The sequence below is a fragment of the Ambystoma mexicanum genome, chromosome 5q, assembly GCF_040938575.1.
Source record: "Ambystoma mexicanum isolate Mex_15411 chromosome 5q, UKY_AmexF1_1, whole genome shotgun sequence".
NCBI classification, from domain to species: Eukaryota; Metazoa; Chordata; class Amphibia; order Caudata; family Ambystomatidae; genus Ambystoma; species Ambystoma mexicanum.
Window position 1 is genome coordinate 40,590,232 of NC_090933.1, and position 14,657 is coordinate 40,604,888.

At 48.9% G+C, this 14,657-nt stretch overlaps 1 protein-coding gene across 3 annotated transcripts in view; it reads left to right on the forward strand.

Annotated features, from left to right (window-relative positions):
* Positions 1-14,657, forward strand: part of AFG3L2 (AFG3 like matrix AAA peptidase subunit 2) — a 1,716,771-nt gene that overhangs the window by 204,968 nt on the left and 1,497,146 nt on the right. For all 3 annotated transcript variants that reach the window (XM_069620479.1, XM_069620477.1, XM_069620478.1), the window contains exon 4: positions 620-732. In XM_069620479.1, coding sequence (XP_069476580.1) covers positions 620-732 — 113 coding nt within the window. The remainder of the gene's footprint in view (positions 1-619; positions 733-14,657) is intronic.

Here is a 14,657-nt window from a genome sequence, read left to right on the forward strand (position 1 = left end):
GGTTGTCATTCAGGTGTGAGGCTTTAAAACGACTTTTAAGCCCAGCCTCCTTCTCAAATATGGTTCTGCCTGAGATTTGTAATGGGGGCTCGCAACAAAAGCAGCCACTTACAAAGTTCCACTTGGCATGGTCTTGAGCTTCCTGTTTCAGTCTGTAGTCCATGCTGCTTGGCTGCCTAGATGTCCACCACTGGTCCGCTCGCAGGTTGTTGCGCTGGGGTCGTGAAAGAGAATAACACTGGCCAGATATGGGCATTGCAGATATAGAGTGATTAGCGATTGTAACAAGGCACAGGTAGAGGGGACAGAGATTGGGGCCGTCCAGAGTGTTTGCCAGAGCCGGTCCTCTGGGGTAGGACTGGCTCTGGCAAACACCCTGCTAGGCTAACTGCCACAGGTTTTGAAGAGTCCCCATCCCCCGTGACAAGGTCAAATTCCTGACCCTGTCACAGTTGACAAATGTAATGGCTCTTCTATGTGATTGCTGACATTGCAACCTTAATTATATTTCACACATCCAGTCCTCTTCAGTAATTATGAAAGTGGTGTTTATATCACTTGAAGTTAATTGAAATTTTACAGAATGTGAAATGTTAATTCATTCCATTGCTTATTTTAGAAACTAAATCGAATGATCAGCGACCTCCAGGAAGTAATGATGGAGCAGGTGGCGGAGGCAAAAAAGGTGGCAAGAAAGATGATCCCTCTGGCTGGTGGTCAAGAATACAGAAGGTCCTAGATTGATTAATTATGCTTTCATGACACATTTTAAGATCCCCTACCCTTTTCATTTGTTGATTTGTTGTTTGACTGCTTCATGTGGAATTGTGGTTTTCTGATTCTGATGGGTTGCTGAAGACTGTATTATTGTTTGTTTCATACACACATATGTTACTATATATCCTGTTTTCTATCAAGGATCTCCCTGGTCTTTTTTATTATTTAAGGCCTACTGCACTTAAATATATGCAAGCCGTTTAATTCTGGAATGTATTTCCACACTGCAAGCTCATAGTTCTAAATGGGCTGTCAATGCAGTTAATTGCAATGGCTTGTTTTATGCAGTGAAACCATTATGCCAAATGACACGGCCAGCTCAGTCTTATTTAAATTGTATTTGATTTTGTCAGGATGATTCTTGAAGATTTGGTCTCCACAAGTTTCTTGTCTTCGCCCTACGTTCAAGATCTCCTTTGCTCTTTCCTGGTCTGGTCCTCAATTTCCTTTTTGCCTTTTCCTTGCCCGTAATTTCAGCTTTCTCTTTCTGTACTTGTTTGGGCCACCACATTGCTCTGCTTGGTTGTCCCTTTCGAGGGGATTGGGTCCTCCGACGTATTCCATAACTATGACAGGTAATGTCCATGGCTGTGCTGCTTTGGAAAATTTTCGGCATCTGCATCGATGACGTCGATGCACCGTCCCCGAGGACCTCCTCCGACGGCCGACGGCACCCGATGTGATAAGTAGGACCCACGACGCCCGTAGCCTCATTTCTGTTTTTTCCACGAACGTGTTCGCTTCGTGAATCTCGGTACGCCTCGATTCTTTGGAGTTTGTTGTATTCTTCACGGTTCTTTGAACCTTTTCGGTTTTTATGAAAAAAGCCTGTTCGCGACGATGTCTACCTCGTCTTCCACCCCGCGTCTGGGCTTCAAGAAATGCAGGGACTGTGGGTCCAAGATGTCGGTCACGGACTTGCACAACGCCTGCCCCTAGTGCCTCGGGGAGGCCCACGATACGGACGACTGTGTCGACTGCCAGTCGCTCACGGCCAAGGCCTTGCGGGAGCGCAAGAAGAAGTTGTCGGTAGGTCGGGTGTCTAAGCCCCGGAAGTCGAGGACTACGGGACTTTCGACGGATGACTCAAGAGGCGACTCTCCGCGTCATTGTCGGAAGTCCAGTGGGTCTCCCTCCAGGAGTCGGTCTCGCCACTCCTCTGCCTTTTCGAGGCATTCCCGGAAAGCGCCGGCATCGGTCGCCTTCCCCGTCCTCTTCCGAGGACTCCGCCCGTCGGCAGGTCGCTTATCCCACCACGCAAGAGACACCGGAGGAATGGGCTTCCTTCCGGAAGAAAATGTTGGCGATTCTCGAATCTCAGGGCACCGGTCCGTCCGCGCCTCTGAGTGGGCTCGGTCGGCACCGGTCGAGAGACACCGCTCGTACTCCTTCGGGCTCTGGTGGTCGGCACGGCTCGCGGGAGAGGTCCCGCTCGGACAAGGGTAGCCGTTCTCGCCATGCCCGTTCCAGGTCCCGGTCTTCGACACGTTCGAGACTGCGTGATCCTGTGCCGTCTTCGAGGAAGACGTTGATGCCTGTGGCGCCGAGGTTGTCGACGATCTCTCTCGAGGCTCCGTCTCAGAGGGGGTCGTCGACGCTGTTGCCGCCTAGGTCGTCGAGAGGCAAGCTCGAAGCTCCGGCTTCGAGGCCTGTGTCGACGCCATCGATGCTGGCGTGCAGCAGCTGACGTCGACGCCGATTCACTTGACGTCGATGCGATTCTCCCGGCGCCGACTCGTTTGGCGTCTCAACGCCTTTCGAGGTCGTGGTGTCAGAGGGGCCTCGTGGCACAGGGGTAGCCCCTAGAAAGGCTCTGGCTAAGGTCAGGCATAGCTTTGGTCCCCAGGTGTCTTCCTCTCACCACCTGGAGTACATTTCAGAGGGTGATGAAGGCTCTTCTGAAGGCTTGGTTCCGGTTACGGTACCAGATGAGCTTCTCTCGGGCCATAGCCAGTTTGATGACCTGAGGCAGTCACTGCATGATGCCAGTGGACTGGACACCTCTCCGGAGGTGGAGTTTTGTAGGCCGGAGCCTGGCACTCATGCCGATTCTTCGTACCGCCGCCTTATGTCTCGGGTCACCGAGTACTTGGGATGGTCGGCTCCCCCAGGAGAGTTTGTTCAGAATGATCTCAGACATCCTTGATCTTGGTCCCCCCACTGACCCGGTACTGCCCTTTCATATGGCTCTGCAGAGAAGGGTGGCGGCGGCTTGGACTGCTCCCGAGAGTCTCCCGGCAGTGGGCAAGTCTTTGTCGCAAAAATACCGTCCAGCAAGTAGCGAACCCTGCTACTTGTCCAGGCACCCCACTCCGGAGAGTTTGGTGGTGCAGGCGGCTACTGCCCCGGCAAAGCAGGCGTCGTATCCTACCATCCCTCCGGATAGGGACGACAAACGTTTTGATGGCTGGGCGAAGAAAGTGTTTTCTTCAGGGGGTATGGCGCTTCATGCGGCCAACTCTGTATGTGCCTTGTCTCGTTACACACACACTCTGTGGAACTGTGTTGCATTAGCGGCTGAACATATTCCCGAAGGGGACGAACGGGATGGTTTGCTTTCCTTGCTATGGTTTAGGATGGCAAGGATGCCATGTGTGAGGCCGTTCAGTCAGGTATGGACATGGCAGATTGTGTCAGCCGGTCCATGTCGGCGAGCACCGTATTACGCAGGTTTGTGTGGTTGCGGAAGTCTGGGTTCGCTCCTGATGTGCAGTCCCGGCTCCTCAACATGCCCTTTGACGGTGAACATCTTTTTGGCAGCAATGCTGACGAGAGCCTTGAGAGGTTGCAGACCTCCAAAGCTGCAGCAAAGTCGTTGGGTGCTGCAGTTCGACAACCTCTGCCTTTTCATCCTAGGGGACAGCAATGGAGGGGAGGTTCCTTTGGCTATTACTCGTCCTTCAGTAAAGCGAGAGGAGCTGTCAGTCAAAGAGGCCACCGTAAGAGTGCCAGAGGTGCAACACAGGGTACTCGAGGTGCCAAGGCTGCTCGGGCAGTTGCCTCTTTGCACTCAGGCAACGCCGCAGCCGCTACTACTCAGTCATGAGGCCAGGTCCCATGGTTCGCCGGTTGGGGGAAGGCTGGCGCAGCATCTTGTGGCGTGGCGTGCCATTACTTCAGATGTGTGGGTTCTGGAGATCATAACCCATGGTTGCTGTCTTCCTTTTCGGCAGAGGCCTCACAACAATCCACCTGGGAACCTCTTTGAAGAGTCTGGACCCGCTCCTTGCGCAGGAAATTCAAGCCCTGCTGGAGAAAGGTGCCATAGAACTGGTGCCTGTAGCGGAGAGGAACAAGGGATGGTATTCCCCTTATTTTTTCATTTCGAAGAAAGACGGGGGATTGAGACCCATCATGGACTTGTGCGGTTTGAACAAACTCCTCAGGAAGGACAAGTTCAAGATGGTTACTCTCTCTCAAGTTCTCCAGGCCCTTCAACTTCAGGACTGGTTGGTGTCTCGACCTCAAGGACGCTTACTTCCATGTGCCGATCCATCCAAGCAAGTCCTGGATCATCTGTCTGTCACCTGCCACTCCCTTCACAATCTGGGCTTCTCCCTCAATTTAAGGAAGTCCCATTTGACGGCAACACAGCGGTTCCAGTACATCGGAGCAGTGCTTGACACATCCCTGGGGCTGTGTTTTCCTCCCCAGTTGAGGGCTCTTCACATTCAGCAGATGGTGCACCAGTTTCAACTTGCCCAGTCTCTCCCAGCGTCCGAGTTCTTGAGACTGCTCGGCCTCATGGCATCCTGCATTCTTCTGGTGCCAGAGGCCAGGTTGCGGATGAGATCTTTGCAATGGGCACTCAAGCTCCAGTGGTCTCATTCCTCCGGCAGGATGTCGGACCCTGTTCAGGTGCCGCCCTCGGTCTCCCAGGACCTTCTGTGGTGGGTTGTCGAAGGCAATCTGATGAAGGGGGCCCCATTTTGGCTGCCCTGGCCGGAGGTGACGATCGTGACGGACACATCCCTCACGGGATGGGGAGCTCATGCCAACAAGTTGACAGTCAGCGGTCGTTGGTCTCTGTCGGAGTCCAGACTCCATATCAATCTGTTTGAGCTGATGGCCGTCAGGCTAGCCCTGAAGGCTTTTCTGCCGACTGTGCGAGGAAAGAGTGTCCTGATTCTACCGTACAACACGGTGGCCATGCACTACCTCAACAAAAAGGGGGGGGCAGGGTCACTTCCTCTGTGCAGGGAGGCGATGCAGCTCGAGTTCTGGGCCATCCAGCAGGAAGTTTCAATCTCGGCTGTTCATCTGGCCGGAGACGACAACGAGACGGCGGACGCTCTGAGCAGGCAGAGCACAATCTCTCACGAGTGGGAGCTGGCGCAGGAGATTCTCCTGGAGATCTTCGCCCTTTGGGGGAACCCTCAAGTGGATCTCTTGGCCTCCAGTGTCATCCGGAAGTGCGAAAGGTTCTGCTCGCTGGAATTTCCTCCAAAAGGAGCCTTAGGAGACGCGTTCGTGGTGGAGTGGTCATTCCCACTGCTGTACGCGTTTCCTCTAGTCCCCGTCATCCCGCAAGTACTGTGGAGGTTACGGAGGTTCGGTTCCCGGATGATCCTCATTGCTCCGGCGTGGGCCCGGAGGACGTGGTACCCAGACCTCCTCGACTTGTCCATCTGCCCTCCACTTCCTCTTCCCTGCTGAGACGATCTGCTCTCACGGGAGGGGGGTCAGGTTCTCCATCCAGAGGTCAGATCCCTCAACCTTCACACTTGACTTCTGAAAGGTTGAGGTATAAGGATTGGGACCTCCCTGAAGACGTGATGGAGGTGTTGCTCTCGGCCGGACGGCCGGCAACAAAGTCTCTGTACCGTTGCCGTAAGTTCTGCGACTGGTGCAGAGTTAAGAATGTGGATTCTTCTGAGTGTGACATTCCCATGGTTCTGTCTTTTTTGCTTTCCTTGGCCCACACAGGGCTTGCAAGTGGGGACCATTAAAGGTTACCTGGCGGCGCTGTCCATATTTAAGTGCTCGTCTGAAGAATGTTCCTATTTTAAGATTCCTTTAATTTCTCAGTTTTTGAAAGGGCTCACTAATGTGTTCCCTCAGTCACCTTTTCTGGTGCCCGGTTTGGATTTGAACCTTGTTCTTAAGTTTCTTATGGGTGCTCCGTTTGAGCCTTTGCATTCTTGTCCTTTGAGACTTTTAACTCTGAAAACTGTGTTTTTGGTTGCGGTTACTTCCGTTCGCAGAGTGAGTGAGTTACAGGCACTTTCAGTTAAGCCACCATTCACTTTGTTTCATAAGGACAGGGTTGTCCTTTGAGTTCGTCCTTCCTTTCTTCCGAAGGTGGTTTTGGAATTTCATTTGAGCCAGAAGGCTGTTCTTCCGGCGTTCTATCCTCCTCCACACCCTGGTAAGTAAGAGGAGAGGCTCCATAGGCTTGATCCTAGGAGAGCGTTGAGCTTTTATATTTCGCGCATGTCCCGGGTCAGAGTGGACAATCAACTTTTCATTGGTTACGCTGGAAAGTGTTTGGGACAAGCTGTGACGAAACAGACTTTGTCTTGTTGGATTATTTTAGCTATCTCCGAGTGTTACCGCTTGACGGATAAGGACCCTCTAGCTGGTTTGCGGGCCCATTCTACCAGGGGAGTGGCTGCGTCTACTGCCCTGCAGAGGGGTGTTACTATTCGTCACATCTGTGATGCAGCATCTGGGCTTCGGTACATACTTTTGTACGTCACTACTCCCTCGATTCCATCCGAGGGCAGGATCTGGCCTTTGGCAAGGCAGTCCTTTATTCCGCAATTTGATTGGGCATGCTAAATTTGTGTTCTAAATTCTTTTCCCACCTCCTTGCTTGGTACTGCTTTTGGAGTCTGTCATAGATATGGAATACGTCGGCGGACCCAATCCCCTCGAAGAACAAGTTACTCTCTTACCTGGTAACGTTCTTTCGATGGAATGGTCCGACGACGTATTCCATATCGCTCCCTCAGATGGCGCAAATGTTCTGAAGCAGCACAGCTGTGGACATTTCCTGTCATAGATATGGAATACGTCGTCGGACCATCCCATCGAAAGAACTTTACCAGGTAAGAGAGTACCTTGTTTTTCTCTTATTCACTTTGTTTGGGTTTCACTTCCTCTCTTCCTTTTAGGGTTGTTTCCTTCTCTCCCTTTCTAGTTCGCCATTATTGTCCCTTGTCTGGTGTTTCCTCTATGGCAGCCCTGTCTATGGATTTCTTTGCTTCTTTCTTTGATTCTTCACTTTGTGGGGTTCTCTGTGATTTCTGTCTCAATAGACTTTTTATTCTCTCCCTCTGGGGATGTTCCTGCTTCCCTTCTCCCTGATGTTCATTCCCCTTAAGCACTCCATCGCTCTTGATTTCTCTTTCCTTTTCTTTATTAACCCTTCTCCATTATATTCCTAATTTTTTCACTTTTCCCAACCCCTTTTTCTTCCTTTCATTCCATTGCAAGCTTGGCCTCCCAGTCATAAGTCAGATCCGCTTTTTCTTATCTTTCTTCGCTTCCCTTCTCCTCTGGTCCAGCTCGCCCACCTCAGTGACCTATCTAAAATGTACCTAGTTCTTTATTGGTCTTTACAATTTCTCCCCACTCCGGCATTTTTCTTTATTATGGCAGCAGTCCCCTTCTCCCTCCTGGTTTGCCTTTCTCTGTGTAGTTTTCTTCCTCTAGGGGCCATTACTTACTTTCTTACTCGTGTACTTCCTCTACCTGATGGATTGTGTCCTCCAACGGAGTCCTCATCTTGGATGTATCCATATCCTCCTTTATAGTCTTGGAACATTTTTCAACAGCAGAGGGTGCTGTGCAGCATCAAGTCAATGTCCCTTGATGTTTACCATTCTCGCATCTGTACGCAACATTGATGATAGTATAACTAGCACGCACTGCACCCACTTGCCTCAGTTCCATTTTTCTGCATGCACAGCACGCTCTCTAAACAGTTCGACTGGCCTTGGCTCAAGAAACAATCTTGCTATTCCAAACGGTCATGATCCAGGAGTCATTTCTGTTACTCTTCCTCTACGTCATCAAAGAAGTCGAAGAAATTGCACCATCGTTCCTCATTCTCTGACTCTTCTCCAGACAAGCATCAGGTACGTTATACCAATAAGACCGCTTCTGCGGCCGAATGGGAAAAGTTAAGAGAAAAGATGAGGGAGGTTTTTTTTTTAAAGCGGGCCCCTCCTGGTCTCTCGAAAATGCCATAAAAAGCTGTTGAACCCACTGCATCTTCCAAGACCAGCAGGGCATTGTGAGGAACCGGAGGGCATCCTCCCATCTACTCCCCTTGGGTCTTCCTCTCAGGTGGCCAGGGAAAGGCCATCGCTATTTGATCACAACCATTGAGGTGAATATGCGAAGGAGGATCACCTAGGTGGAGGGACCTTGGGCAGTGGAGCAAAGATGTCTTTAGGTGAGGCATTGTCAAAATACATCCTACCCTCCTCCAACCTTTTATAGGTTATTACCAATCTTCCCCACTGTCACACACCAACTGTTCGCATTCATATCCCTTCAAGACTCCGACAAGGAAGCAGCAACTTGGAGTAATGCACACTTCCATCTGTGCACACCACTTTGGTACTGGGATGTGGAAGAGGACTGTGGAACACCATTCGAAAGGTCAGGCAATTCCCATTGACAGAAGTAGTTGTGATCAGGCAAAGGACTTGCACCTGCAACCACTAGAAAAACACATGTGTACAGGCGCTTTATAAATGACATACTATATCATATCCTATCCTACCGGTGCATATTAAAAGGATAGACCCGCCTGCAGAGGGAGAACCGCTTGGGAAGCCAGGATGACGTGGATCAGGCTGGAGAGGGATCGGTGGAAAGGATGCTGACTGCTGCAGGAGAGCGGGAAAGACGCAGAGGCCATAGCGAGCCACGAGAGTCAAGAGCACTGCTGAACCTTGAGCTGAATGTCCCCCGCTGGAGCACACAGAAGTCTCCACTACGCTGCAGGAAGCAGCACAAAGATTCGGAAGAGGTGAGCCCTTCTCAACGGTACACCCGTAATGATAGGGGAGAGAGCGAAAACAGAAGGGGAACGCGCATGTACCCGGAGGAGTGGCTGTACACCGGTGATTGACAGGCAGAGAATACTAATGCCGTGGCACTCCAGGGCCTTGGTATGGGCAAAGAAAGATGCTGCGCAAGTGAACGTATCTAACGAATGGGTCTGGAGACCAAATGGACATTATTGAATACTGAACAAGCTACAAAGTACTTATGTAATTACTGCACGAGTGAAGAGAAAATGATATGTATTTACAAACGAGGTAAGGTAATACTTTTTTTCATTTTGCACCATTTACAAACTAAGATTACAAAAAAGTACAAAAATACACAGGTAAAACCCTATTAGAAAATTAGTTGTTAAAAGAATATACAATGTACATTTATAGCCATATATAATGATAAAAGTCAAATGAAAACTTTCGTTCCAGACGCTTAAAAGAGGCGACAATATACTTGCATAAATCATTTACAAAGCATACATCAACACAGGACAAAACTAAATTAATTGCCTCCAAAACAGATCTAATGTTATGAAAAAAAAGTCTTCTGAGCCACTGTCTTAAATCTAATCTTGTACAGATAAACAAAAAATGTGATAAATCCTCTATAGCACCACTACTACAAGTGCAGTGCTTGGACCTAAGCTGCCACGACATCCTGTCCCTCAGTGGTAGAACATTTAATCTCTCCATTGCGAGAATACGTCTATGAATAGGTGACCGAATAGCGCTCATCATAAAACTCTCCTGGTAAGTACCATGTGCTACCATTAAATGTCCCATTGCTCGTAACTGTATCTTGCTATTTATGGCTTGATCAAATTCGAACTTGTTTTCCTTTTCAGCTGCTGCGTAGTCAACAGACCCCCCGCCCCTTAACTGCTTAAAATCAATACCCGACTTTCAAATGGATTGTGTCCTCTAACGTATTCCTCATCTTTGATATTTCCAATATCCAGCTTCAGCTGCTTTGGAATAAATATTCGGCAGTGTGTTGATGCAGTCAACTTGTTGTCCCTTGAGGGCCTGCGTCTTGGGGATATAGTCATCAAAGGCATATATAGCATGCGCAGCGACTTTTAGTTTCAGTTTTCTTTTTACGAGTAAGCTTACGTTTCGTGAACTATAGCGTGCTTCAAAAATTTCTTCTAGAAATATCAGAAAATGTCTTTGTCTTCAACATCGGCAACCCTGAAGACCGGGTTTATAAAGTGTCAAGACTGCGATGCCAAGATGTCGCTGACAGATCCGCATCGAGTAAGATTGTGGTGTCTCATGTGGGGCACAAGACCTCGGCCTGTTGGTGTCAGTCGATGACTGGAAAAGCTATGAAGGAGCGTAAGGGTAAATTGGCAGTAGGTAGACTCCCTAAGAAATCCCCTTCGACTACCCCGTCAAAAAAGCCTTCTTCCGACGAAGCGAGAGGCGACTATCCTCGACGCAAAAAGGTCCCTGTCCATGAGTGGCTCCCGCCACTCTTCATCATAGTTGAGGAAGTCGAAGAAGCATCACTAATCGCCTTCTTCGACATCCTCGTCTGAGTCCTCCCCTGAGAGGGACTATATCTTGTTCCACTAAGGCCTCCACTCCAGCTGAATGGGAATCATTCAGGCTAGAAATGCTTACAATTTTCGATAGCCTTAAACCCAGGAAGCAAGCAGGCCATGCTCCTACCGTGCCTTCCGAAGCTGGTAAGGAAAGGGCTCGAGCCAAATCCTGTGCACACCCTCAAGCCGGGACAAAGGCCATATTCCCATCGAGAGCCGTCCAGACCTCAACACGATGAAAAATCATGGAGGAATCCTTCGAGCCATAAGTCTAAAAGACAAGTCGATGTCGAAGTCGTCGACGCCATCGACCCCAGCCGCGCCATCAACGTTGAAAACGTCTTCATGGAAAACATCCACAGCTCAAAGCCATCGACGCCTTTACCTGATATACAGAAAACCTTTACTGCTTTACCAGACTGTCTTTCACTTCTATTTATGAGGACAATGAGCCGTTTGATGATAATGATGCACCCTTTGGTTTGCAGTATGGCACACCAAATGTCCCTGATAGTTTCATATCAGAAGAATCCAGGTGGAGAGACCTGCATGGAAATTGACAGCCAGTAGAATGGAAACTTCATCTGAATTGAAGTTTGAAAAACCTGAATCAGTGAACACGCAGACGCCTCTTACAGGCAATTAATAACAAAGGTAGTGGATTATTTGGGATGGAGCAGTCCTGCCCTCCCATTCTAACAGGATAACCTTACTGATATCCTGGATGAAGGTCCTCAAAGGGATCCTACCCTTCCCTTTAATGTCGCTATTCAGAAGAGAGTAAGTGCTGATTGGGAAGCACCGCAGTGAAGACCGGCAGTTAATAAGAACCTGACAAAGAAATATCGAGCGTCAAGCTGTGACCCCAGCTACTTGTTGTAACACTCTACCCCAGAAAGTCTGGTGGTGCAGGCAGCAACCACTACCTCCAAGCAGGCTGCTTATCCGACCATCTCACTGGATCAGGATTATAAGAGGGTAGATGCCTAGTCAAGGAAAGTCTTTTATGCTGGGAGCATGGCTCTTAAATCAGCCAACTCCACATGTGGCCTTGCAAATTCACTTACACTCTATGGGACAGTACTTCCATGGCAGCTGAGCATATTCCCGAAGGGGAGGAATGAGATGGCTTCTTGGCCATTGTGAAAGATGGCAGAGGCTATGTGTGAGTCTGTTCAGTCAGGTCTGGATTCTGCTGACAGTGTCAGCAGAGCCATGGTGGCAAGCACCGTAATATGCAGGTTTGCCTGGTTAAGGAAATCTGGTTTTGCCCAGACGTGCAGTCTAGACTCCTTAACACGCCTTTTGACGGGACTCGTCTTTGTGGCAGCAAAGGTCATGATCCCAGCCAATGAGCACAGTGTACATTCAGGCATCCCAGATAAGCCAGGAACATTACCTCAGTCAGTGGGTCTAAAGTGGGTGTTAGTCTGGCATACATGGCATTTGCACCACTCCCAGCATCAGTTTTCATAGACTCTCATAGCGTTAACATTGGTCTTATACTCCAAACATGGCTTCCTGCAAGATCTAATTCCTATCTGACAGCGCGTTACATTGATATTGCAGAGGGAGCTACTTAAGCCCCGCCTCTGCTGAAGCGCTTGCTACGCGTCTTCTCCGCTGAGAGTGGATAACCCTACCGACGCTTTCTTCTCACAGAACCTGTCAAAAGGAGAGAAATATTAAACATTAGTTTTACAAAGGAGACAACAGAATCTCATAGTTTATAGAAAAAACGTATCGTACCGTAGTTTTCTTCGAAGCAGTATCTTCAGTCAGCAGTGGTTGTTTTTTACCACAGCAGTTCCTGTCAGAAGTTCCTCCCGCAGCCACAGCATCTCCGACCGCAGTTTTCTCCAAAACCGCAGCATCTTCAGTCAGAGGTTTTTTTCTGCCGTCTCCGCATCATCCGAAAGGATTCTTCTCAGCTCACCGAAATTCTGCAGATAAAACAGAGGTATTTAATTAACCAAAGAACTGAATAGAAAAATACAAAAGAAAGTTAAATAAGCTTACGTACCTGAAGTATTGCAAGTTTCTCTTAGCACAGTTTGTTCTGTGTTTTTCCTGAGTATTGCAAGTTTCTCTTAGCACAGTTTGTTCTGTGTTTTTCCTGAGGGCTGCAGTTATTCTGCATAGTTGAACTTTTGTTATTAAAGGTTTCCTCAGCCTAAGGAACTTCATAGTTTTTCGCAGCCATTAACTTTTCAGAATTCTGGAATCTGCAAAAGAAAGGTTAATTGTTAGAAAGAGAGATCTCTCCAACCTAGGGATAATTACAAGATATAAAGAATACAGCGTTTTTACCAAGATACTTACCCAAAGACATTTTCAAGACAAACAACTATTGGGTCTCCAGCATTCCAAGACTCCATTGTAATCATTTTCAACGCGCCCCGTGTAGAAACCAGGATGGAGAGCTCCACACATAATAAACACAGGTGAGAGGGGAGAATTACCAAAGTATATATATATATATTATTTAGGCATCACCTTCTCAGTAATTAGATGTTATAGCCATCCTATTGTTGTGGTTATCATTTTTACAGAAAAGAAATCCAAAAAGTGCACAAGTACAGGTTCACAGGCTGAGAAGGCATTACGATTCTGAGGAGTCCAGGTAAGCTTTACAGCAAGGCTGACGAAAGCCTTGAGAAGCTGCAGACCTCGAAGGTGGCAGCCAAGTCTTTAACTGCCCCTATTAGGCAGCTGCAGGCCTTTCACCCCAGTGGACCACCTTAATGGGATAGATCCTCAGTTGGAAGAGCAAGAGGAATGGCTGGTCAGAAAGTCCGAAGAAGATTCCCTCATGGTGGCCGATGGAGAGGTGCAAAGACCGCCCATGCAGCGGCATCTTTCCCTACAGCCGCTGCTTCAGCCCCATCAAAACCTCTCGGAGGTATTGACTCCCGACACTCCAGTTGGAGGCAGACTGCCTCAGCATCTGAAAGAATGGTTGGGTATTACCTCAGATGCCTGGACACTAGAAACAATAGCCCAAGGTTACTGCCTCCCCTTCATTCAGAGACCTAAGAATCATCCACTGGGGAGCCATTCTTTGAAGGTTCCAGAACCGTTCCTTGTGCAGGAAATGTTGACCCTGCTAGACAAAGGTGCTATAGAGCCAGTACTTGTAATGGAGAGGAACAAAGGATGGTATTCTCCATATTTCCTAATCCCCAAGGAGGACGGAGGACTGAGACCCATCTTGAGATACTTGAACAAGTTCCCCAGTAAGGACAAGCTCAAGATAGTCACAATTTCTCAGATCCTTCAGGCCCTTCAGCTCCAGTATAGGATGCTTATTTTCATGTGCCAATCCATCTCAAGCACAGAAAGTACCTAAGGTTCGCCGTTGTTTCGAGTACTGCCATTCAGGCTGACCTCCGCCGAGGGTATTCACCAAGTTGATGGTGGTTGTGGCAGTGAGTCTCAGGAAAGGGAGTATTCACGTCTACCCCTACCTGAACAATTGGCTGATCAGGGCGTGTTCTCCCAAACAAGTCCTGCATCATCTCAGCGTCACCTGCCACTCCCTCCACAGACTTGGCTTCTCCCTCAATTACAAGAAGCCCCACATGGTACTATCTAAAAAAAATTCCAGTTCATCAGGGCTGTACTGGATACATCCTTGGGAAGGCCTCGCCACCCAAAGTGAGAGCTCAACACATTCTGCAGATGGTAACAAAATTCCAGAATGCCCAGCATCTGCCGGCTTTCGATTTTCTGAGGTTGCTTGGTCTCATGGCATCCTGCATGTTTCTGGTGCCAGAAGACCGATTGAGAATGAGATCCCTTCGATGGGCCCTCAGGACTCAGTGGACTCGGTAGTCCCAATTCTCAGGGAATATGTCAGATCAACTGCAGGTTCCAAGCAGAGTTGCTCAAGACCTTCTTTGGTGGGCTTGCAAAAACCATAGCCGGAGATAATGGTAGTGACGGGAGCTTCACTCACGGGGTGGGGAGCCCACACCAATGAGCTGACAATCAGCGGTCGTTGGTCTCCATCAGAGTCCAAACTACACATTAACCTTTTGGAGCTGAGGGCAATCAGACTAGCGCTGAAGGCCTTTCTGCCATCTGTACAGGGAAAGAATGTCCTGATAATGACATACAACACAGTGGCTATGTACTACCTCAACAAGAGAGGTGGTGTAGGGTCTCTACCACTATATAGAGAAGCAATGCATCTCTGGTTCCGGGCAATACAAGAAGGAATCTCTGTGTCAGCAGTTTACCTAGCCGGAGAGAAGAACACGGCGGTGGACGCTCTGAGCAGGTAGAGCACAGTCTCACACGAATGGGAACTAGCCCA